This window comes from Pogoniulus pusillus, chromosome 30 (assembly GCF_015220805.1).
Source record: "Pogoniulus pusillus isolate bPogPus1 chromosome 30, bPogPus1.pri, whole genome shotgun sequence".
NCBI lineage: Eukaryota > Metazoa > Chordata > Aves > Piciformes > Lybiidae > Pogoniulus > Pogoniulus pusillus.
The window spans coordinates 2,533,924-2,559,697 of NC_087293.1; the positions used below are offsets into that span (position 1 = coordinate 2,533,924).

Here is a 25,774-nt window from a genome sequence, read left to right on the forward strand (position 1 = left end):
GGCTGCGGCACCCCCGCGCCGGGGGAAACAAAACAAAGGCGGCGGCGGGCCGGAGGGTGCGCGGCGCGGTAGCAGGATGCCTCGGCCGCCCCTCGGCCCTCAGGGCGGCGGACGTGCGCCCAGCCCGCTCCTATGACCGCTGGCTGCCGCCGAGAAGGTACCTTCAAGGCGAAAGAAGCCACCCCCACCGCCGCCGCACCTCCCCTCTTTGTTTTTCGATGAGGGCCCGGCGCTGAGCCCTTGCTTGGCCGCTACGTGAGGACAGGGGGTCCCGTCTCCCCTTCTGCCCTTGCCCCGTACGGGAAAGGGGCCTGGGAACGCGCTGCTGTTCGGAGTCCGGGCTGGGGAGCGGAGCCGGCACGGCGCAGCGGTGAGTACCGGAGCGTGCGGGAAGCTGGCGCCTTCCTTTTCTTGGGCTGAATTTTTTGGGGGGGGCTGGGGTGTGGTGTACTCAGATGATAAGGAGGCAACTGCGAAAGGAGCCCCGCGTTGCGCCCCCGGTCCGGGGGCCGCGATTTCCTGTGTGCGCGGGGCGGGGGGCCGCCAAGGCAACTTTGCTGGCGGGAGGAGGGCTCGGGCGCTATTTATAGCGCCTGGAAATGACGGCAGCGCTGCCTGCCTGTAGTCTCCTCGTTACAGGGCGGCTGGCGATGATTTACATAATTGAGGGGGGGGCGAGGCAGAGCTCGAGCTGAGGTCCGGTGGGTTCGTCGCTCGCTCTCAGCAGGTCCCCTGCCCGGGGTCTGGCGGGTTGGAAGAGAGCCGATGCGTGTTTGGGTGGCCGCGCTTAGCTCTTCCTCGGCAGCGTGCCGGTGGTCTGGGGAAAAGGAGTCGTTCTCATGCCCGCGGGGCTCGCTGCGAGTGGGAGAGAAAAGCCTACGGCGTCACCCATCGCGGCGGCTTTGCGCTCCGGCCCGAGAAGAAAAACGTAAACGTGCACGGAGCAGCTGCTCCCTCCGGCCAGGGAAGCCGAGCGCTCTCTCTCTGCCGGTTAACTTTATCTTTGAATCTTTTCTCTTGCTACTTCTCCGTATCTAAAATGAAAGCGAAGCTCCAATGTATTGAACTTTGTGGTGTTTCCCCTGCTGAAGCAACCAATGGCAGCTTGCTAAGAGTGTCTGCATAGGCTTTGTCCCGCTTTGTGGCTCTCCGCACTGAAGCCCGTTTTGTCGCTCCTGATGTTTGAGCCCAGAAAATACCACGACGCATCCTTTCTCACACCTTTTATTTCTCCGCCGCGCTTGCCCGCGGCTCCGAGCAGCGGTGTGGCTGGCTCTTGCGGTTCCTTTCCGCAGACAAGTAATCCACTTGCGTTCGTTTGCCCTGCCCGGTAGGCAGCTCATTGAGCGAGCGGATCCCGCCGCCCCCGTCGCCTCCCCCCGGGGGTCCCCCCCCGCCACGCTTACCGGGGTGTTTGTTTACACATCCGGGAGCCGCGCGGGGCGGGGCTGCCCCCCCGCCCATTGGCCGCCCGGCGCCCCGCCCCGGTGACGTGCGGGCGGCGGGACGCGGCCCTGAATTAATTACGCCCCGCACAAGCCGCGGTGGCGGCCTCTGGGCGTTCGGCACAGTCCCGAGGTGCGCGGCCCTCTGCGAGCAGTCCTTGCGGGCGGGCTGCTGGGACAGCTCCCCGGTGCCTGCAGCGCCGAGCTCTACGGCCCGAGTGAGGGGGGCGAGAGGTTTGCTTGTGCAGGGTCCTGCTGTACCGGGTCTTGCAGTACCGGTCGGTGCTTCCAGTGGTTCCCGTTGGTCCGTCCTAGGCCGGTAGGTAGAAATACAAGTCACCCGAAACAGAGGCTGGACAGCTGTTTAGGAAGGACAGACGGCATCGTGTCCTCTTGTTTTGGCAGTGAAGTTTGCCGTTTCTTTCAGCTTGTTTCGATCTTAGGAAGCGTAGTTGCGGTGTGCGTGAGCAGAGCACAAACCCTGCTCTTGCACGTATGTGAACAAGGTAGTTGTCTCAGGTTTGTACACGGCTTTGCACAGAGTATCGAACAGCTGCGGAACCTGCTGCTGCTTATCACCATCGGAGGGAGTGTGGCTGCATTTCCTCGCCATAGAGCAACGATGAAACGGTTCAAGATTCCAGACAAGTTCTGTAGTTCTTACAGCGTGTATCGGAGGTTTAGGACTGCCTTCTCTTTGAAGGGGGTTATGTCAAATACAGCTTTATCCAAAGTTTTGAAATTCTTTTAATTTCTATAGTTGAAGGACTCAGTATATCGAGTCTGAAAGAGTCCAGATTGCCATTGAAAGTGTGAATTAAAAAAGTTTCTAGGGATGCCTGGCAAAGGATATATTTTCCTCATATTCAACTTGAACTAATTTAAGTGTGGAACTCATATTTCAGTTACTGATCTTCGTTCTGAAGCCCTGGGGTTTGGTTTTGTTTGCTTCATTTCTGTGAACTTAAAAAGACACAAATGCTGTTTAAGAGCTCAAGCAAGAAAGCTCACATTTAACTTCAAGGATTATAATTCTTGGGTTATCTTTCTTCTGTAAACTATTACCTCCAATAAATATGGCTTTCATATCTAGCAGTTATATAAGAGTAAGCTATTTTCTCCAAACACTGCAATCATTCTTCCCTTTGCAGTTACAGTTCTTTGGACAATCTTTAAGCATCAGTCCTTCATGTTAACTGGGTTAATATTTCAAATGCATTAATATATTTCCCTTATCAAATGTATTTCCTCTTCAAGGAGTAATAAAAGCCCTCTCTTTGTGTAGGTATGCTCTTTGGATGGCAACTTGTTCTCGTTGTTGCTTTGTTGGTTTGCATATGCTCAGTTGCATGTTTTGTTTATGGCCTTTGTGATTCTTTGTGCTAAGAAATTTTCTCATAGCAAGTCCTTCAGTAGTTCTTGAGTCCTGCTGCTGTAATAAGCTTAAGATTGAGGGGGGAACACCCAAACCCTTTAAATCTTGCTGTAGTTGTCTCTTGTGCTAGGCTTGCTGTACAGATGACTTCCTTTGCTGCACCATGCCTGCTTCCTACAAGTAGTCTTTATGTGGCTTTCATTATCTGCTCTATTTGTATTACTAGTATCCCACTGCCAGAGGAGTGGTTAACTGCTGCCCTGCACACAGTTTACAACGGTGATAAGTGTTTTGCATGCTCGTTTTTAGTAGCTGGATCAAGATAGTGTAAATATCTTACATTGGCTCTTGTTTCTGTTTGTGCTATTGACCTACTCCATCAGTCACCTGATAGCTGATGACATAAGTGACTGTGGCAGTGTTCATGTTGGGATTGCTCATTACCCTGACACATGTGGTGTGGTAACTGATGGCCTCTGACAGACTGCTGGGTGTTGTTGCAAATATTTAGTATCTGTAGTTTTCAGGCAGTCTCTTAAAAGGTTTGCTTTCCAGCATAGCAGGGAGGGATGGCCTTCACTGCTCCTGTGTGTAGTGTCTGAAAGGCACTCTGAGGGTTAAGCATGCAATTAGGTATTTTCTGTGTAGAATTCAGCTCTTTTTCTACCTGACTCTGATTTTCAGTAGTACCTATTAAGACTGTTCTGGTCAAGTGAGGAAGTGTCTAACTGGCTTTGATTAGCACACTGGTCAAATAGGCTTTTACCTAAAGGTGTTCTTCTGAGCTTGAGAGCTCAGAAGAAGGATCCCTGAATAAGGTAGCAGCATCTAACAGGGTACTTGACTTAAAGCCAGATGTGATAACAGCAAGAGTTTTGCTGAAAGCTTAAGAGCAAATATCTGTTCTGTTTATTGTTGAACACAGGAGGTGATTTCCAAGAAGCCTTGTCACTTGCTATATTGGAACTGACCACTGGAACTTCAGAAATAATTACCTTTCTCTGATCCCCTGCCTCTGATTTTGTTTCTGCATGGATTTGTTAGACTATACCTGGTAGATTGTAGGAAGTGCTTGTGTTCCCTGGAGAACTGGGTATATCTCCTTAGTGTTGTGGAGCAGAAGCCATTGGTGAAACAGTTTCTGTTACTTTGTTCAATGGAACTGGAATTATGCAGCTTCATGTGAAAAGAGGGACTGTAGTGCAGCCAGACATGGGCTCTGAATATCACTTTGCTTTGTCTAGAGTTGTTGAATGACAACTTTATTTTGCCTTCTTATAAGCTGCTAATTGTTCTGCTCTTCTCACCTACAGGTGGTGACTGTTTCTCTTCTGTTATTTGTGTGGAAAGTGCCACACACACTCCAGAACAACAACGGCTTTTGCTTGCATATTCCAGTGTTTCTTTTGTCAGCGAGTTCAGCAAAGTTGTAATTCTTCAAGTGCCAGCCCTGAGCTGAGTGAGGAGCCACAAGCAGAGATGGTAAAAATGACAAAATCAAAAACGTTCCAGGCTTACCTGCCAAACTGTCACCGAACCTACAGCTGCATCCACTGCAGAGCCCACCTAGCCAATCACGATGAGTTGATCTCCAAGGCAAGTGGTTTGTTTAGAGACCTCATGAATTATGTCTTAACCAAAGTGGTTATCAGTGTATCGATGCTCCCGGTAGATAGGGGATGCAAATCAATATGTACTCCAAAGTATCTTCCCTGGGTTCACTCTTGGGTCATACATGTTGTGTCCTGAGGACTGGATACGTTCTGGAAACTTGAATGTGACAAAGGCTGATCTTGTGTATTCTCCATATTAGCAACCTCTGTCAGGTAGGTACTGCTTGTAGCTGTCATATCTGAAAAGTCTGCTAAGGAAAAGTGTCAGCAGAAAACATTGATCTCTGGATAGGGAAAATGATTCTGGTTATTCCAGATAAAGATGCTTTTATGACCTTCAAAGTAAAAAATAAACTGTTTCCAGAATGTTCCATTTCTGTTATGGAATCTAACAAATGTTTGCTTCTGCTGTATACCAGTTCTTAAGGAATGTGATTAGTCAGAGATGTTCAAAATGGTTGGACTGTCTAAACTCAAGCTTAGAGGTCCTTGAAACGGGCTGAGCCTACCCTTCTTATCTGTACTAGAAGAAAGCAAGATTTGTCATGTATGAAATATGTAGGAGAAGTTGAAGTTTGTGATAAATACTTCACAGACTTGTTCATTCTTTCCCTCAATGAATCTTGATGAATTTGCTCTTAATGGTGTCCTGGAGGAAACAGTGCAGTTGCTTTTCAAACCTCTCCATACAAGTTACTTTCAATAGGACTGATTCATCAAATAAAATGCAGTGGCAAACACTTGTAACTTACTTGATCTGTTGCTGCTGTCTGTGTTCAGCACTATTAAGGTGATGCTGGTTTTGAGAAAATGAATGAGAAAAGAGGATGCTGCTAGTTCTGAACTGGCATTTTCTTTGGCTGAGGAGTAAGTATGTTTGCTTTTTCCTTAAGAGGCAGTCAGGGAATGATGGGGTTTCCCCATGCAGTTTCTCTTGTGTAACTAATATTATTGATCTTACAGATCTCATGACAAATTCTTGGTTCAAACAGTAAAATTTGTGATAGTCCTTAGTGTTGCTTACTGCTTGCTTCTGCTCTGGTTTTAGTCTCTTCCCCTGAACAGTTTTTCTCTTGTATGTGTATTGAGACATGAAACTTCAAGTGTGATGCATCAGCTGTGTAACAGTGAGCTAGCTACATACATAAAGTGGGATGAAGAAATTCAGAAGGACTTGTATGACTGCTATTAACTTGAGAAAACTTCCTTATAGTCATTGTTTAAGGTCATCAAACCAAGAGAAACAGTCAACTAGTAGTGTGAATGTGTTTGAATTTAATTTGCATCCATGCTGGTTTCAGAGCTTGGTCTTTTTGGCAGCACTGGATTTGAAATGACAAGCAGTCATACCTTCATCACTCACCACCAAAAATGAGGAGGAGAGGTTAATCTTTCCTCAGCTTCACATTATAGATGCCTAAAGGAAGAATAAGACTTTGCTAGCTGTGTCTCTTGATGTATAAATCCATCAAGAAAATGTAATCAAACCACATGTACTTAATAGGAAGCTCTTCTTTTAATGAACTTAGGCTTTTGCATGGTGATTAAATTGCCACAGTTAATACATGGGCCAGCTCTCAAAGGTTTTGGGAGTTCTGATCAGCAGAATATATTGAATGTGTTCTTAAGCACATCACCTGCTTGCATCAACTTCATAAACTTCAAACATTAAAAGAAATCAATTATTCAGCTTAAAGAATTTAGAACTCTTTCATCTATCTAGTAAATACAAACATTAGGAAGCTGTTTCTAAAGGTGTTGAGAAGGGCATTAGATATGGATCCTGCTTTATTTCTTGCTTTCCTAATTTTGAGCAAAGGCATCACATCTTACAAAAGGTTCTGTACTTGCATGTTGACCATATGCTTATTTGACAGCTGATCCTTATTCTGTCAACATAACATTTCTTGACCTTATTTTACTGTCTAAATCTGTGTGCTAATGAGAAATATATTTAAATGTGAGGTGCATATTTTTGTATGTTTGTAAAATAAAGAGAACATTTCTCAGCTATTGTACTTGTATTTGGACCATAGCTTTCTGAAAACTCATCTTCCTTTAAGTTTAACTTGGACGTATTCCAGCATTGGAGAAGTTCTTCTGATGGAAACAACTGTAAAGCAGTTGGAATCAACTGGGTACAGTTGGATCATTAAATTAGTGCTGTCCTGAGGGTGGCAGGAGAAGTGGAAGGAGCTCAGATGTGATTTGTTTGAAGTGGAAACAGGTTATGCTAGAAAACAAACTGAAGAAGTACCACAGACATGTAGATGGCTGTAGAAGGACTAAAAAATGGCTGTACCTTCCAAGTTTTTCTTCTGAAATGATCTTAAGTGCTTTTACTTATGCACATTATGTACATTAAACTCAGGGTAATGAGCTTTTAATACTTAGACTCAGAATATCTAGAACCCTGGTGATTGTAACTACCCAGCTGCAGCAAATACTTAAGCTGCAGTGTAACAAGTCAGTTCTGTACAATCTAAAGTTACCAAAGAGCAGTGCAGTTCCTGTGCTGCTTTAGATTTATTGATGGACCAGAGAATTCTACTATTCAATATAGATTTTTCACCCCTCCACCTTATTTAGAGGGCTTACCTGAAAGCTAAAGCTGTGCATAAGATACAATTAAATATGGGTTTTGGTTGCATCTTTCCAAATACAATTTCATTCTAGAATCACAGTGCCACACATTCTCTTTGGCAGATAAAGGTAAACAGTGTTTGGTACCCAGCTGCTTTCTTTTGGGTGTCCCCTCAGCCCCATTATTTTGTGGGTGATGCATGGTGCACTCAAATTTTAAACCAACTACAACTACCTTTCTCCTGTGCTTTGATGTATGAGTATTTGTTACACCTGACACTGTTTCCAACTTCAAAAAGAAAGGCAAGCTATGCTATGAAATGAGTGATGTTTCTCTTAAATGGCCTGTCATGGAAAAGCAGAGTGCTGCATATGTCTGTCAATCATCCCTTTGATTCTGGTCCTCAGAATACCAGACTTCAATACTGATTTGCAGTTGTTCTGCTCTTGAGCTATTGATGCCAGCTGTCTGCCAAGGATGGCAGCATACTTGAATCACCTTCTCATTTTATTTCTTCTGTTTGGAGCAGCAAGATCAAGAGATGTACCTTAGACTTAAATCATAAATTCTCTTCAGTGTTTCCCTTGTGCCCTTTCTGGTGATAAATTGCAACCTAAGGGTCTTAGCACTGTCCTAAGAAATAAGAATGCAGACTACTAAGGCAATGTAAAAATGTGCTACCTGTGAAAGTGAGTTCATCATTGTCTGTAGCTTTAGTTTCCTCTGCCACTCTGCAAGGACTGAATGTGTTGCCTCCTGTTGAAATCAACTCATTCCTACATAATTTCAATCTGTATGACCTTGTGCTTCCTGCATCTAGTGAGGAACCTGGGGAAAGGTGAGGAATGGGAAGAAGGCAGAATGGTCTCAGAGTAGGAAGTCAGCAGCAGTGGAGATGTTTGTACAGCTGAACCCCTTCACAGCTATACACAGATGCCACAATTTATAACTCCAGTGACCCTAGATCAAATCAAACACTGGTTTGAAGGATACATGAGAGAAGTAACAAACCAGATTACTTCAAAATTACACTTACTACACTTAGAAGTGGTGTTAGGTGCATCATAGACACTGATTTGCATTGTTAACAAGTCTGGATTTTCTGTGTCTTTGGCAAAGACTTCAAAGTGGATGCTAAACATTAGGAACAGCCCCCAAACTAATTAGAAGGACTGTACCAGTCTTTATACAGCAGAGAAGTAACCTCTATCAACAAGCATCCACAGACCTTAAGAGCAAGGCAAAAGAATTGGTGCCATAGGAGGAGATACTTCGATTTGATATGTTCAAATAAAAAAGCAAACAAATGGTATAGGGTAGCAAAAAATGCCAACAACTTAAAAATTGGGCATAGTTAAGTTTTGAAGAAAAAGATCTGTAAGACTCTTTGAAGTCCAGGGAAGGTTGCTGCTTGTGTGGCCTGTGTGAAATGTTACATGTATGCTGCTCTTAAAATGGCTCTAAAACAAGTTTTGTGAAAGGCTTACCTGAAAGAGCTCTCTTCTGATTTGTTTGTAAATGGTAGAGAATGTGCAGGGACTATCAGCAGTACCTTCTGTAGGAGGCAATTCTTAGATCATTCAAGTTCCTAAGCACTCCAGAATGTCTTGCACCCCTTAAGTTGCACTGGTTGGTTAGAAATTCAGGCAGAAACCAGCAAAGGAGAGGCTGAGGGAGCTGGGATTGGTTAGCCTGGAGAAGAGGAGGCTCAGGGGTGACCTTATTGCTGTCTACAACTACCTGAGGGGAGGTTGTAGCCAGGAGGAGGTTGCTCTCTTCTCTCAGGTGGCCAGCACCAGAACGAGAGGACAAAGCCTCAAGCTATGCCAGGGGAAAGTTAGGCTTGAGGTGAGGAGAAAGTTCTTCACTGAGAGAGTCATTGGACACTGGAATGGGCTGCCTGGGGAGGTGGTGGAGTTGCCATCCCTGGAGCTGTTCAAGGCAAGATTGGACGTGGCACTTGGTGCCATGGTCTGGCCTTGAGCTCTGTGGTAAAGGGTTGGACTTGATGGTCTCTGAGGTCTCTTCCAACCTTGGTGATACTGTGATGCTGTGAAATTACAGAGAAATACAAATCCCTAATAGAAGTCTTTTAACTTAGTGGTTATGTTGCAAATGTTAGTGTTTAGTTAAAAGACAGAGTTGTTTTACGATGTGCCTGGGTGCTGGGGATGGAAGAAAAGCTGCATTGCTTTGTAGAGATGCCTTCATAAATACTGCCATTTGTTTTATGCCATTCATTGCAAAGCATATCTGACCAGAAGAAGAAAAAGTCACCTCAAGTCACAGATGTGTCAGTATTTTCAAGAGCAGCTCCTGCATGAAGGTGTTTAGATAGATATAAATCTGTTAGTGATTTCATGGGGAAATCCTTGCCCCTTATGGAAGAGGCTTGGGGGCTAAATTTAGTTTTCTCCAAGGCATTTGGTTATGTCTGCTGTTATATTATTGATGAGAAAGAGAAGCCTTCAGCTTAAATGCCAAAACATTTTTAGCCTTCCTTGGCAATCTGTGGTTTTTTTTTCATCTTCCAGTGTTTAACTGATGAGTTCAAGAGGAGGTTTTTTTTTAAGGGTTTATTGTTTTTAAGCAAATATGCTGGTCTTAGCTTGGCTTAATTTGGTAATCCCCCTTTGCTTATGATATAAGGAATGCTTGGAAAGATAGTTGTGCCTTTTGTATGCTTCAAAGTAGGTTTTGATCCCTGCTGAAGAAGTTAAGAACAGGCCTAATTCCATGATTACTTCTTTTTTTGTGTGTGATTTTTTTTTTTCCTTTGGTTTTGTGTCATTTGGGTGTTTGAGTGTTTTTGTATTGGGCTTTGTGTGTGTGTGTGTGTGTTTGGGGGTTTTTCTTTTGCTGGTGGTTTTTTTTTCTCTTGGGGGAAGAAACTAGTCTTTGGAAGAGAAGTGATCTTTGGAAAACATCCAAGAATAGATTCATTTGAAGGCTTAAGGGAGCTAGAAAGTGTGCAGGGGAAGTATGAGTGTTTTGACATAATTGTTTCTGAAATCCATTCAAGATGCTGTGTAGCTCAGGGTAACTTGTCCTGCCTGACAAAGTCTTCACTTCAGGAAGTATAATTTGCCAAATTTTCAGGCATGCAGTTTTTGGGGTGGATTTTTTGGAAGGATATTCTTGGCATATTGAACTTTATAACTTGCTTTGTTAAAATGCTGCTTTGCTTCTAGTAACACCTGCCATATCTTTAATACCTAGAACCACAGAATGGTTTAGGTAGGAAGAGACCTCAAAGCTCATCCAGTTCCAACTCCCTGCCACAGGCAGGGACATTTCTCACTAGAACAGATCACTCAAGACCTCATCCAACCTGGCCTTGGAACACCTCCAGGGAGGGAGCAGCCAGAGCCTCCCTGAACAACCTGTGCCAGTGTTTCACCACCCTTACTGTAAAGAACTTCTTCCTAACATCTAGTTTGAATCCCCCTCTTCAAGTTTAAACCCATTAACCCTTGTTCTGTCATTACAAGACCTTGTACATGCTAGGATGGCAGTTTTTCTGTGGAGCATGATCTCTGGCCATGCAGTCTAATCCCATCTGTAGGGAATAATTAATTACATAAGCCTTTTAGTAGCTTCCCTTCCCCCACCCATGCCTTTAGGTATGCCTTAGAGCAGTAAGTACATGTTCTGTTTAACTGATACTTCCTTTTCTCCTGGATGAAAACAGCTAATCCTGGTGTTAGAGGTAATGATGGGTTTACTGTAGGAGCACAGATCATATCTAATTCTGCAGGCATGTACTAGTGTGTAAATCAGATGTTTATGAAGGTGCTTTACTATGAAATGTATTGATGACAGAGGTTTGGCAGATGACTTGGAAAAATGCCAGTGGTCTTGCAATCAACTGTTGTATAATTCCTAAGCACAGTGGAACAGTTTTGCTTGCTCTGTCAGACGTTGTAGATACTTTCAGTGCTGCTGAAAGAAGGGAAAACTGGATCTTGTAGATCTTCCCATAGGAATGGACAGCTAGACAGTGATTCTCAAGGGGAAAAAGCTCATAAATGAGTGGAATATTATTAACTGAGGACCATTAAAAGGCAGACTTAGAGCAAATTTAGTGTAACTGCCAGTAGTAGCTGAACTGATAAACTAACCAGTTTACCATCCTGGTTTTCTAAGTTAAATTCCTGATTGATGCAAATTATTGTTCCCAGTTGGTCACACTTGCCACTACCTTCTAATTCTTCTCTACTAGGTAGGACGTATTTAACACAGTTTTAGTAGAGTGTTCTGCTCTAGTTATGGTTCATGCAGCTGTCAGTTTTGGAAGGGCTCAACAGATCTTGCAAAGGGAAAGTTTGCATTTGCACAGGTCATGTTTGCTCTGTAGAAGTGCAGTTTGTCTGGAGACTGGTTTGAACAGTTATGCCTGTTTGTCCTTGGCACTGCCATTTGAAGGAGTCTCTTTGATTTCCTTTGAGGAGTTGACACACAAGGTGTTTAACCTAACAGTCTCTTCAAACTCCTATCAGTGTAACTCAATCATGCAGTGCAGAGTGTGAGAAACTTAGTGCTGGTAAAAACAAATACTTGTTTGGCATTAAATCATTTTTGATTCTGGTTATGCAAAACACTCTGGGTATTGCTGAGTTACATGCTTAGCAAGCAGTTCAAGTGCCAAAATTGAGTTGTCCTCTTTTCATTTCTAGTAATAGGATGCATCAGGGAGCAGAGCTTTGATGATAAATCTTTCTTAGACCTGCTAGTAGGTGGAACTGTACACATTAGTCAATATTCTGTGGTCAGGAGAATGCCTGTGTGACAGATGTATGCCTTTTTATATTGTCTGGATACTGTTTGCAGGGGTGGGGGGGGAGGGAAATCTCAGCTGTGGATGTGAATAAGAAATGATGACTGCCAAGCTTTGCCAAGTGAAGAAGTCCACAAGAAAAACTAAAAGACACAGTAATTTAAAAACTGATTTCCTTGCAGCTCTCTTCCTTCAGTTGGTGTGTAAGGGTTGCACACATGAACTGGCATCACTGACAGTGGTGCTGTGGTTGGATGCTGGGTTTGTTTAAAGGAAAATCTGAGTTGCCTGGACCCAAATTCTATGTTTTGGAACACAGTAAGACAAGTTGCTAGAGGCTGCTGTCAGGTTATCTGTGAGTGATGCAAACATGCAGGAGCTTACTCTTCACAGCTGGGCAAAGAAGCAATTATTCCATGGCATGTAAATGTAATATTTAGCCTCTAAACCTGTTTGTAGGTAAGAAAGATGGTATCAAGGGAACCAGCCAAACTCTGCTAACAGGAAGCCAGAGAAGCTGGGAATGGAGGAGCTTTTTGCAGTGGGATGTTTGTGACCAGGTCTTCCTTTGAAAATCACTGCAGCAGGACAGGTTCTGATTTGTGTTGTTTCTGCCTCCAGTTCACCCTCATAATACTAAAAATTAGAAGGTAATGGGAATGGCCATTTCTCAGGGGGAAAAAACCTAGGAGAGTACAGTGTATTGCAGGCAACGAAGCAAAACATGCAGGAAAAGAAAAATCATCTTTGAAAATACATCAGAGAGCAAGAAAAACTAAAGCAGCATTTTCTAACCTGTCACTTCTGTTTCATTTAGCTAAAGGTTTTTGCAGCCTCTGAACAAACAGGGGAAGAGCTGCTTTTTCTGCTATTCCTGGCATCCCATTACTGCCCTCTGCTTAAGTTTGAGAAACTCAGGGTCAAAGGAGAGCTTTTATTAGGTGATTCTATGTCAAGACTAAACATAAGCTTGGCAGAAATAATTGTGTAACATAGACTTCTGACTGTTGACTTGTTCTGGAGTCTTCTTCTTTCCCAGCCAGCTGAGGAACTTCAAGTATGGCATATATGCAGCTTAAAAAGTGATGGTGTAGGACCAGACAAAACCTCCACAATAATTTGAAGGGATTGGCATGTGTAATTGAATGTAAAAAGAGAAACAAGCTGATTATTCATTTAACAAGAGAGAATATTTCCTGGTGCAGTTTGAAGAAGAATTTGTGAAGTCTGGCTCACAGCATAGAGTTGTTCAAGCCAGGAGAAATGGCTGCAACTTTGTACATTGAAGACTTTTTACAATAGTCTAACAAAGATAGTGCTCATCCTGGCTCTGAAAGCTCTTTTCTAAGGTATATGGAACAAGGAAGTTCTGCTTTTATTTTTTAATGAACAAGAAGACCTTTAAAGGTTTCCTTCTTTAATAAATTTTGGGGGCTGCACAGCTGTAGTTATCTCTAAATTCATATGTGGCTGACTTGGCTTAGCTACTCACTTGTTACTGGGCAGTTTTTGAGAGTGTGTATGTGAATAGTTTTCTGCTTTCATCTGCAGTAAGCAATCTCTGCTCCCTTACTGATGGTGAGACCCTGGCTGTAGCTTATCCTGTAGTTTCTGCAGAGCAGGTTTTGTACCATTCTGCCAGTTCTGTGATGCATGTTTAAGTAGCTCAGGAAAACAGAAACATCGCTGATTTGGGGTTTTGTTGTCATAGAATCATAGAATCAACCAGGTTGGAAGAGACCTCCAAGATCATCCAGGCCAACCTAGCACCCAGCCCTATCCAGTCAACCAGACCATGGCACTAAGTGCCTCATTCAGGCTTTTTTTGAAGACCCCCAGGGACGGTGCCTCCACCACCTCCCTGGGCAGCCCATTCCAATGGGAAATCACTCTCTCTGTGAAGAACTTCTTCCTAACATCCAGCCTATACCTACCCTGGCACAACTTGAGACTGTGTCCCCTTGTTCTATTGCTGGTTGCCTGGGAGAAGAGGCCACCAAAGGTAGGTGTAAGGATTCCTTTCTGGCAGAGCTCTGCAGGCCCTCTCCTTTCAGGGTTAGTCGTAGCTGAAGTTTTAGTTTTTCACTGTCTGTACTTGTCTGCCCCCTTGCCTTGTGAAAAGTAAGGCTTGCAGTTCTGGCTAGTGGAGAGAGTACCTTTTCTTGTGCACTTGCTTTAGGTACAGAATGAAACTCTCCACTTACTATTAGCACTATATGCTAAAGTATAGAAAGGGCTTTTTGGCTTGGAGAGAAGACTGAGAGGTGACCTCACTCATGTTTATAAATAGGTAAGGGGTGAGTGTCAGGAGGCTGGGGCCAGCCTGTTCTCAGTGATGCCCAGTGGCAGGACAAGGGGCAGTGAGTGGAGATGGAGTCACAGGAGGTTCCATGTGAACCTGAGGAAGAATCTTTTCACTGTGAGGTTGTAGGGGCACAGAACAGGCTGCCCAGGGAGGTTGTGGAGTCTCCCTCTCTGGAGATGTTCAAGAACTGTCTGGATGTGTTCCAGGTGATCCTGCTGTGGCAGGGCAGCTGGAACAGATGAGCTTTTGAGGTCTCTTCCAGCTCCTGACATTCTGTGATTCTAAGTATTAACACTATAAACTGTTAAGAAGAACTTTATATCCCAGGGTGATATTTTAAGAGTATCTAAGGGCTGTAAGTAACTACGTTGTTACCAGTGCTACCTACAGTAGCCCAGAGTCAGGGATTTCCTTGTGTTCATTTTCATACATACTCCTTTTGCATCTGTTTTTTACAAACTGCTCTGAGTTCCAGTCCTGGGCCCCTCAATTCAAGAGAGATGTTGAGATATGGAAGGTGTCCAGAGAAGGGCAGCAAGGCTGGGGAGGGGCTTGAGGATAGCCCTGTGAGGAGAGGCTGAGGGAGCTGGGGGTGTGCAGCCTGCAGAAGAGGAGACTCAGGGCAGACCTCATTGCTCTGTACAGCTACCTGAAGGGAGGCTGTAGCCAGGTGGGGTTGGGCTCTTCTCACAGTAACCCAGGGACAGAACAAGGGGACACAGTCTCAAGCTGTGCCAGGGGAGGTCTAGGCTGGATGTTAGGAGGAAGTTGTTGGCAGAGAGAGTGATTGGCATTGGAATGGGCTGCCCAGGGAGGTGGTGGAGTCACCATCCCTGGAGCTGTTCAAGCAAAGCCTGGCTGAGGCACTTAGTGCCATGGTCTGGTTGATTGGCTAGAGCTGGGTGCTAGGTTGGCCTGGATGAGCTTGGAGGTCTCTTCTAACCTGGATGATTCTATGAGTCAAGTAGCTAGGGTACAACAGCTTCTGCAGTTGTGTTTCTAATCATTACACTGGCAAAATACCTTTTTTGGTATCAAGTGACTTGTAATGATAGAACTAAATGCATGCCAGAAGAAGAATCCATTGCAGAAGTATTCTTCTGCCTGTTGTTTTCCATGCCTAATGTTAGTAAAATAGATCTAAAATATTCAAAATGAGGTTTTGCCTTCCAGAAGCCTTCCACTCTCATCTGCCATAGCTTTCCAGACAGGATGAGGAGTAAAAAGTTTGAACTGGAAGAGAGGAGATTTAAACTAGATGTTGGGAAGAAGTTCTTTAGTGAGGTTGGTGAGACACTGGCACAGGTTGCCCAGAGAGGTTGTGGCTGCTCCCTCCCTGGAGGTGTTCAAGGCCAGGTTGGATGAGGCCTTGGGTGACCTGTTCTAGTGGGAGGTGTCCTGCCTATGGCAGGGGGTTGGAACTGGATGAACTTTGATCTCCCTTCCAACCCAAACCATTCTGTGAGTCAGGAAAATTGGTTATTGATCTTCAATACTAGAACTGCAGGAATTCTTTCAAATTCACTGTCTCTTCAGCATGGATAAAATTGATAATTTTCTTTGGAAGTAGGTCAGGGAAGGAAAGTCCTGGAGGAAGGAAGGAAGGAAGGAAGGAAGGAAGGAAGGAAGGAAGGAAGGAAGGAAGGAAGGAAGGAAGGAAGGAAGGAAGGAAGGAAGGAAGGAAGGAAGGAAGGAAGGCAGTGAAGGGACTTTTTTAGAATGGGATTCAGTATGGAAGAGAGAAAAAAGAAAATTCCTTTGCAATGTGTTTGTGTTTGAATGGGGAGCAACTGCCAGATAATTCAGTACAGAAAGAACAAATCAACAGGTGAAAGCTGTGAAGCCTGAGCTAGGTTTTGAATGTTTTACCTATGGCTGGATCCAGTCTGCTTGCAAGTGTTGCCAGGGTATTTGTAGCTCAGGGCTGTCTGATCCATAGGTTCAGGCCTCCAGGTCTTCAGTAGCATTTGCAGAATGCACAGTTGTAGACCTGCTGGTGTAATTTGGTACAGAAGGAGCAAAGATGTGGTTCACAGTGCTCTGCAAGCCAACCTCTAGGAAGTGTGGTCGATTAGGAGGATTACTTCAAAATGCTAATTTAGATCAAGCCAAGAAAGCCTTTACAGTCATCTTTTGTCTGTAATCCCTTAGGGATGCAAGAGATTTGGAAATGTAGGTCTGTACTTGGGCATTTGATGAGAACAGTTGTTTATTAAAATAAAGGCAAGCTTATGCACCCATCAGATGCAGTTCCTGAGAAGAGTGTACTGGGTTTATGCTTGGTCCTGTATCTCATGGTGCAATGAAATGGAAATAAAGCATCTTTTGGGTGCAGCAGGAGATGACAGACGAGAGGGAAATGATTCTCTTAGAGTTGAAAAGCAGATTAGTTCAATTAGCATGAAGGATGTCTAGGAGAATGAGAATTGATATCTTGCAGAGGGGCAGGAAAGAAGTAGTTTTGTTTGCATTGCAGGTGCCTTGTTTTGAACAGGAACACTTAACAGAACTGTTGCCACAAATCTGTCGTGGGTGAAAACGTCGAGCAGGCTTTCCTGTGAGGAACTGGTATAGAGTAATTAATCTGGAATAGCTTCTGTCTGATGTTTAAATGCTTACTAACACATCTTGCTGGAACTTCCAGTTTGTTTGTAGGGGGGGGGGAGTTGTGATTTTTAACAAGTGCAATATTTTCTTTTCTCTTCTCATGCAGTCCTTCCAGGGAAGCCAGGGGCGAGCCTACCTCTTTAATTCTGTGTAAGTATCTTATCCTGCTTATGCACACTACCTACAGACTGCAGTGTTTTGGGTATGATTCATAGGTGGGAAACAGAAGGAATTCATGTAGCTGTACTTTGCTTTATTCTTTTTAATGCTGGATTTACTCACCAGCAATAATTCCTAAAGAGCTACTTAGCTAATTCCTAAGTATCCCCTTACACATATTAATTTATCTTGTGTTTGAAGTAATTCTGCTAATAGCTGCAAGTTTAGGGGAGGATGTTAATGTGAAATTCTTTCTGCTAATAGCTGAAAGTTTAGGGGAGGATGTTAATGTGAAATTCCTTTTCTGTATATAGTGTTGACTGTCTTGAGTAAGAGTTGCTATTCTGAGGTACTCCAAAAGTCAAAATACATTGTTTGGCTGTAAATTTGCTTTAGGCAACTCTACTGTAGACTAAAGAAGAATTTTCCAGCATGATAGTTAAACACATGTACAGGTTAATATTTCAGTAAACTTGGTAGATCTTAAATGACCTTGAATATGGCAAATATGCTAGAGGCAAAAAGGTCTCTGTGATCTTATCAAGCCTAATATTTGCGATTTTTAGGCACGTCCTACCCATGATAAAAGGCTCTTTGAGTCTGCTAATGGATGTATTAAGTTTCCAATACTCAGGCTTGTATTTTTGTCTTCACTTTTCAGCAGTTTGTTGAGTTGGCAGTATTTTGGCAAAAGAAGTGCAGTTAAGTGTCTTAGTCTATTTTAGGATAATGTAACTGCAGATGATTTGAGTGCACATACTTGAAATACTCATAGTCTTTCAGTGGTGACTTGGGACTTTTAGTATAATTGTAGTAGTAAGGATCTGGTAATACAATAGTTGCAAGGATCTGGTAATAAAGTGGCTCCTGTATAATGCTGCCTGAGAACTTGGCTTAGTCTTGCCTAATGTTTTCTGCCTGTGCTTCATGCAGTATTCCGTGGGGTGTTTTGTTTTGATACTGCTGTTGGTTCACCATGGCTTTGTCTGCTGCTCTGTACCAAAGGATTTTTTATGAGGCTTTATTTGATGCTGCTGTAGTGGAGTTGGTGTTAAATTCAGCTGACTTACTGGGTACAGACTTCCATTCAAGAGGTCTCAAAGTGAAGAGAAGGCCAAAACTGCAGAGGTGTCCAGTTACTGTTGTGTTCTCTGCAGGTTCAACTGTTTAGCCTGTATTTGTTGATGGGAGTAAGTGGGCACAGGTAACAGTTTGCTGTTGAGGCTAGCCACTTGAAACACAAAACCCCTTTCTTGTCCTTCAGAGTTAGAGAGAAAGTCACTTTCACAGCAGTGAATAAGTTAGGCACCTTTTCTTTTTGCCCAAAATATTGTTTCTCCTCTGGAGAGAAGATGGGTAACAGCTTGCAGAGGAAACTCTCTTGTGCACTTTATCTAAGTTCTTTTTTTCTCCTTTCTTTCAGGGTGAATGTGGGCTGTGGTCCAGCAGAGGAGAGAGTTCTTCTGACAGGTTTACATGCTGTAGCAGATATCTATTGTGAAAACTGTAAAACCACTCTTGGATGGAAATATGTAAGCAGCATATTTAAGTCTTTGATTTGTGTTTGTGTTGAAGCACAGATATCTGAGTAGGCACCTATGGAATCAGAGAATGGTTTGGGTTGGAAGGGACCTCCAAAGGTTTTCTAGTCCAAACCCCCTGCAGTCAGCAGGGATGTCCTCTGCTGAGTCAGGTTGCTCAGAGCCCAGTCAAGCCTGACCTTAAAGATTTCCAGGGATGGGACCTCAGCTGCCTCCCTGGCAACCTGTGCCGGTGTCCCACCATACTCATGTTAAAGAACTCCTTCCTAACATCCAGTCTAAATCTGCTCTTCTGTCATTTCAAGCCATTGCCTCTCATCCTATCCCTGCAGGCCTTTGCAAACAGTCCCTCTGCAGCCTTCTCGTAGCCCACTACAGATACTGGCAGGCTGCTATTAGGTCTCCCTTGGGCCTTCTCTTCTCCAGGCTGAACAACTCCAGCTCCCTCAGCCTGTCCTCATAGTGGAGATGTTCCAGACCCAGATCATTTTCATGGCCTCCTCTGGACCTGCTCCATCAAGTCCATGTCCTTCCTGTGCTGAGGACTCCAGAGGTGGAGCAGACAGACTCCACAGACTTCATGTCTCCCCAAAGCACAGCAGGAGGATCCACTCTCTCCATCTTTGGCCACGCTGCTTTTGATGCAGCCCAGGCTGCCATTTGCCTTCTGGGCTGCATGTGCTCATTGTTGGCTCTTGTCCAGCTTCTCATCCACCAGCACCCATAAGTCCTTTTCCACAGGTCTGCCCTCAACCTCCCCATCCCCCAGCCTGTATTGATAACAAGGATTTCCCCCACCTAGTTACAGGGCCTTACCCTTTAGCTCAGTTAGCTCTAGTGCTTTTGTATATGTCAGACTGTAAGAACAGTTCTGCTTCCCTACATCTGCTGGAATGCTGTAGTAGATGATAAATTATTCGGGACTGCAAAACAAGCATGGGCTGTAGGTGCTGTTAGAGCTGATACTTCTGTAATGTCTTGTCACAAGATGACCAACCACATACACTAAACTGGGTGGAAGAAATTGTCAGAGTGGGGTCTTCCATTTCTTAGGTTGCAAAAGTTGATTTGTGTAGTAGAAATGAATTATGATAAATAGTCTTGAGTGTGTTCATGCTGCTTCCAGCTAAGGTGATCTTGGTTCTGTTATTTGAAAAGCTGCCTGTGTACTTGCACAGTTACCTGTGCTGATGTTTCTGGTGTGACATGTAGGGGTCTTGTTGGTTCAGTAAAGCTTCTGATTGTATGGAAAGAAGTTGCCCTAATCCATTCCCTCTGATGATTAATACAGAGGAAAGCTTTGGCAAAGGCTCCTGTTCCCTCTTCTCATTGCTCTGGACATAAGGAAACTGAACACACCTAACATGTCACTTCCTAACTTTCACTTCCAAAAAAGCCTTAAGATCTCCTAAGCAGCAAGAGAATATGGAAATTTCTGAAGCAAGTTCTGTCAGAAGTGGATTTGCTGATTCTGTTTATGAGAAGTATGCTCCTGTTGTCAACTCTGTTCATCTTTCCTCTCTCTCCATAGTGTAACTAATGTGGGATATTAACTGGAATGTCTCCTGCTTTGTGTTTTTAATGTGAGTTTTGATGTTTAAACTACTTAATATTCCCAACTTAATTCAGTGTCTTGATTTTTCTGCTTTCCAGGAACATGCTTTTGAGAGCAGTCAGAAATACAAAGAAGGAAAATTTATCATTGAACTTGCCCACATGATAAAAGACAATGGCTGGGAGTGAATCTTAACCTTTTCCCTTCTGTTTGGACATTATTCTGTGGAACATGCTTTACAAAGACTAATGCAAAGTAAAGGAAGAGCTTGGCTAGAGAATGGCCCTGAGAATATCACTGAACTCTGAAACCTCACAAACGAGTAGTGTTAGTGTAAGTGGCTATTTCAGGCCATGTTTGCCTTTTCTCCTGGTGTAAGTTCCCTCTTTTTGTACGTGTATTATTGTGTGAACAGTTGTTTTGGAACATTTTGGATGACCTTTTTCTAAACTCTCAAACTAGAGAAGCAGTTCACTAATTGCAAACGGATTTTACTGGTTAGTATCTCTCTGACCTATGCCTTTAATGCTACCTTCTGCTGTGCATGCTTCTTGCCTAAACACCTACACTCCAGTCCTGTAGAAGTTCTGTACCTGAGCAGTCTGAAAGAATGTATGGGATGGGGTGCTTTTTTATATGTAGCAATTTCTGATGTGTTTGGCAGTGAAGAGGATGCAGTATTGTAGTGATTTCGTTTTTCAGTTTCAGTGTACCACAGCCTATGTACCATCTCGTAGGTGAATTGGTTAAAGGTACAGTGCTCACTTCAAAACAAACCAAAACCAAACCTCCAGTTGCACTGACTAAAGTTAGCAGGTCTCAAGTTGTTGGGAAAAGTTCTGCTAGAGGTTTGGTGTCTTAATGAAATAACCTTGGAAGGATTTGAAGTCAATAGTCCTATAGAATATGTTCATTTAAGACCAACGTATTTGCTTAAGGAGTTTGCTGGATGAAAACATTCTAAAAATCATAGCTTGAAAAATTAAAAGGCAGAAAAAAATATATGCATTCTATTTTGAAAAAAAAGGAAAAACAAAAAAAAATAGCTGTTGTATTAAAAAAAAATAAAAGAAAAGAGTTTTGGTACTGTACCTTTGCCAGTAACAGGGACTTGTGCAGCAGTGACGCTTTATGGCTGGTTCCATGTAACTGTATAGTCCTAATGCACTGGACAAAGAGGTTGATAGCAAGGAAACTTGTTGAAGTATTCTGCTTCTGCTACTACATTTGAACAAACATATTTATTTTTGTGAGAAATGGCTGGAGCCTATGACATGAAAATTACTTATAGCACCTGGAGGAAAAGGAGGGGTAATAAGAGGGAAGGGAAGTTTGACTCAGTTTTTCATAATAGAAGTTTTTAACACTTGGGGGTGGGGAAAGGGTTTCTTGGTTTGCTGGCTAAATCATCCCCAAGTACCTTTTGATAATAAAAACGTGTATGAAACTCAGCTTCTCCTTTCTTCTCTTGCTGTTTCTTAAATGGAGTGAGTTAAAGAGAGAAACTTCTGCAGCACGGACGCGCGATGTTAGCTGTTGGCATCCGTGCCTGCAAATTCAGAGCGACTCTGAGTTCACTGCAGACAGATCTCCTAACTTTATTTTCAAATTTAACAGCCTCTGAATACTTTTTATACTGTAAACCTTTTAATGCTTAAGGAGGACAAAATGTTTGGGCTAAAAAAAATACCCTTTAACACTATAGAAGTACCATAAGTGAACGATATGGAAGCCTTTGCAATACAGAATCGTTTTCTCTCAGTACCAATTCTAATGTGGCACCTGCAGAAGTAGTCATAGGTGCCGTGGCTGCTGTTGTGTTTTAGGGACTCTCTGATAGGCTTTCTGAACTCTGCTGCACTTTATAGATTTTGTCCTACATGAAAAAACCTTCTGCCAATGGATAGGGGCAATAGGAATCTTTGAGACTAACTGTCCAGTGTTTCTGTGGAGAGGAAGAGAGAGAAGGGATTTTGCCCACGCGTGCACGTTCTCTGATGCAGACTGGCTGCGCTGCCTTCCTGATGCTGTTGTGATCTACAGCTAGGAATTGAAAATGTGAGAATTAGAGAAGCAGTTCAAGCTGCTGGGTTTCAGTCCAGAGACCTCAGGTGGTACAGTCCTGTTGAGTCTGGATTTGTGGCTTAGCTGTTACTACTCGATGTTTACATCATCAGGCTTCAGGGTCTTCTTTTGAGCGATGTCACTGATGCAAGGTGGGCTTTGCTGTTGCCTGTCTCCATCTTTTTGACCTGGAATTCTCTGAATTTAGTTTTCCTCCATTGTAATGTAAGTTGCCAACAAAGGAGGCACTTAAACTGCTGTCGGCAAAAAGGCTGTGTTGACTTCAAAGTCCCCTTGCAGTGTTTGTGGACGTGGCTTCAGTGAAGTTTGTGTATCTGTGGGCTTTCCTTGCTTCCTGGCTGCAGACTTGTTGAAGCAGTACACTGGACTGAAGACAAAGGTAATGACTGCTTTTCAGCAGAGAGCTGAAATGAAAGAACATAGGTAACATTAAAGGCTTTTCTCTCTCAATCGGGGAGTTGGGCTGTCTTGCTAGTAAGCTAATGCTGTCTGTAACAGTCTGATTCTTACTTAGAAATTCAACCTCTTTCTTCAGTGCATTATTTGTATTTCAAACTGGACATTTTCACCAAAACCTTAATTAACTTTGATGCCAAAGGTTGGGACTTCGTCAAGTGCTTAGCACGTAGAGCTTCAGACTACTGGCATGAAGAGTTAATGATCTATATGCGATGCTTGTGGCTTGTAAGAGAACCAGACAAAGCAATATTCTTTTTGGTCTTTTAAGAGTGGATGCTTTTAAGGAGCAAAGAGTAGATCTAGTATAGAATTGCTATTTCCTGCTGCCACATTACAGATCTGGAGGCTCATCCTATTGAGGGAAAATGTGAATTTTCTTCCTGTGTTGCTTGGCAGCATCGATGATTATTTTCTCCCCAAGTAAAGACATAGAGAGTTCTTGTTATTGGTTTTGGTGAAAGTAGAATCCAGATAGCAATGGCTGCTGGCTGATGTGAAGAGGTCAGTCTGGTCACTGAACTCTTCAGCAGTCATTTGACAGAAAAATAAACTTACTTGAAAAAAAAACAAAAACTTACTAAAGCATTTTCCCTCTAACCAATTTTTGTAATATATTAAAGATTATATTTAAAGTTTGTATGTGTTTGCTCTGGGCAAGTTTACTTCCCCTCCAACTTGAGCACTTTTGTTACTTGTACTGGTTATTTTTATTGTTGGTCTTAACATTTATTTTGTATTTTGTTTTTTTTTTTATAAACTGTAACAAAAAAAAAAAAAGCTTTTGTGAACCTTTGTTTCTTGCTGGCTCTTTCTTGGACCAAATGAACTGACTATGAGCTGGCTTAGAAGAAATGTTCATTGGGATGCATAGGAATTTGCTAGCAAAAATGTACTTGTATTGAAAGTTTTTTATTCCTCTGAACCTCTAAAGCCACACCTGCCCTAAAGTAATTGGATGTGAGTTTAGTGATCAAATCTGAGCACACATTCTCTCTCTTGGTCCAAAGCAATGGCTGTAACAATGGGTTCCAGGACTGAGCCTGCCTCCAAATGCTGGGCTCGGTGGTCACTCCCAAGCACCTTTTTGAGTAATAAAAGGCAGTGCTGCCATCTCTAAAAATTCGGTTCAGTTGCAAACTTGCTGTGAAATAAGCTGCAGAGTGTGGTGATGGATTGCTGACACATCAGCCTAGCCACTCGTGCTGTGTGCTTTTAGCAGTGTAGTGTCAGTTTTGTCTGCCAGTCAAAAGGGCCAGCACTTGAACTCCCCTCTGTTCACTGTGAGCACTACGACAGACTGGGTTAACGAAGTTCTGATTCCATCTTAACTTCCCTAGGCCTAGGATGGTGGAGAGCCCAAGTGGTGTGCCTTGCATGCTGGCAGCGTGTCACAGTCTGTGGGTGTGGACAGGGAATAGAGTTGATGAAGTTTGAGTTCAAATCTGGCCTCAGAGGTTCTGACATAGTCACTGCCATGCCCATATCCAAAAGGTCTTCTGCATTTCTCTTGGTGTATCAAGTTAATGCAAGAGTCTGTGGATGCTGTGTACCATCTCTGGTGGACTCCCCTCTGAGTAATGCTTGTAGAGCTTTTTCTGCACGTTCATCTCAGCAGTCAGATTGCAGCAGTAGTGACCTACAGTCTCACAGACCAAATTTCAAACATCTCCATTCTGTGATAATGGCTGAATGGAAGAAGCTGTCAAATTATTGTTACACTTTCTGGACACTCTTGCAACTTCATTGAAACTCATGTTAAAAGCCAACCAGCAGTAGAAACACTGCAAGAAGAGGAGAAGCTTCAGAGGTTTTCTTTTCAAAGGACTGTTAGGAATGGTTTAAAGCCTAAAGCATGAGTCCTAAATGGCAGTTGAGTTGTGCCTCATTGTTTCTTAAACTCTTGACAATGCTTTCTTTTACAGGTGACATGGCTGTGTTGCTGTTTTGTCCTAGCAATACTGTACATCATTTGTTGTTTCACTATATTGTATCTACTTGAGGTATCACAATAAAAGCTTTCAATTGTTTTGTTGAGTTACTTGTTGGTTTTGTGCTACCTTTTCTTGCTTACTCTGCCCACATGAGGTTTTCTGTCTACTTTTTGGTCTCTTCCTTTGCACCCTTCATAGAATCAACCAGGTTGGAAGAGACCTCCAAGATCAGCCTGTTCAACCTATCCCCCAGCCTTATCCAGTCAACCAGACCATGGCACTAAATGCCTCATCCAGTCTTTTCTTGAAGACCTCCAGGGATGGTGCCTCCACCACCTCCCTGGGCAGCCCATTCCAATGGGAAATCACTCTCTCTGTGAAGAACTTCCTTCTTGGCACTTCCCCAGATGAATCCCAACCAGTGGAGCAGAGCAGAGCGCTTCTGAGAAGCAAAGCAGCTGTGGATTAACTGAGGCTGGACAAAGTAGTTCCTTGGCTGTGAGGCAGCTCTGCTGAGCCATGTAATTGAGGAGCATTAGCTGCTTCTCTTCTAGTGAAGGCTGATCTGACCTGAGTGGTTGACTCATTCATGTCTGTAGTACTGCTGAGTAAGATTCAAGCTGAGGTTGCTGACTGCAGAGCTGAGGATCTGACATGTTCTATGGTCCTGGTAGCAGCTTCCTCTAAACTTCCATTTTGTATAAACCTGCTTGCCCCAAAGATTTTACATAGTGAAGGCCACACATTATAGGTTTTGCAGGACTTAGTGACATAATCATAGACCACACTGAGTGGGAAGGGACCTTCAAAGGCCATCAAGTTCAAGATGGGTATTCACATGGTCTGATTTGTGTGGTTTAGTCGTAAACAGCATAGTTTAACTTCCCTTCCTGCCCAAACAGACTTCAAAGGTGTTTAATTTAAGCAAAGGCAGTGGTGGGACCAAACTGGGCCTTTATTCAAAGTGGCATTTGCATCCTGACCTTGCCATGTACAGGTATGCAAATTCCATCACAGCATGGGACACTGTGGGGAATGTTATTTACTCTTCAGAATACCTTCCTGACATGATGAGCGATGATCATCTTCTTTATTTCACACCTGATGTGAGTTAATTTAAGATTAACTTAACTGGGGCTCTTCAGCTTGGAGGAAAGTGAGAGATGAGCTCATCAATGTTTATCAATACATAAAAGGTGAGCGCCAGGAGGCTGGAGCCAGGCTCTGCTGGGGGGTGCCCAGTGACAGGACAAGGGGCAATGGGTGGAAGTTGAGGCATAGGAACCATGTGGACCTGAGGAAAAGTGCTGTGAGGGTGACCGAGCTCTGCAACAGGCT

The 25,774-nt window shown here is 43.5% G+C and overlaps 1 protein-coding gene across 3 annotated transcripts; it reads left to right on the forward strand.

Moving 5' to 3' along the window:
• Positions 1-24,543, forward strand: YPEL1 (yippee like 1). 3 transcript variants are annotated; one of them, XM_064169038.1, is made up of 5 exons: positions 1-370; positions 4,134-4,416; positions 16,813-16,856; positions 18,289-18,397; positions 20,060-24,543. In XM_064169038.1, the coding sequence occupies exons 2-5, from the start codon at positions 4,300-4,302 to the stop codon at positions 20,147-20,149; spliced, it is 360 nt and encodes a 119-aa protein (XP_064025108.1). In that variant the 5' UTR covers positions 1-370; positions 4,134-4,299; the 3' UTR covers positions 20,150-24,543. The 3 variants fall into 3 exon arrangements, with proteins under 3 accessions (XP_064025108.1, XP_064025109.1, XP_064025110.1); XM_064169039.1 differs by lacking the exon at positions 1-370 and adding an exon at positions 1,521-1,764; XM_064169040.1 differs by lacking the exon at positions 1-370 and adding an exon at positions 2,587-2,730.
• The last annotated feature ends 1,231 nt before the right edge of the window (positions 24,544-25,774 follow it).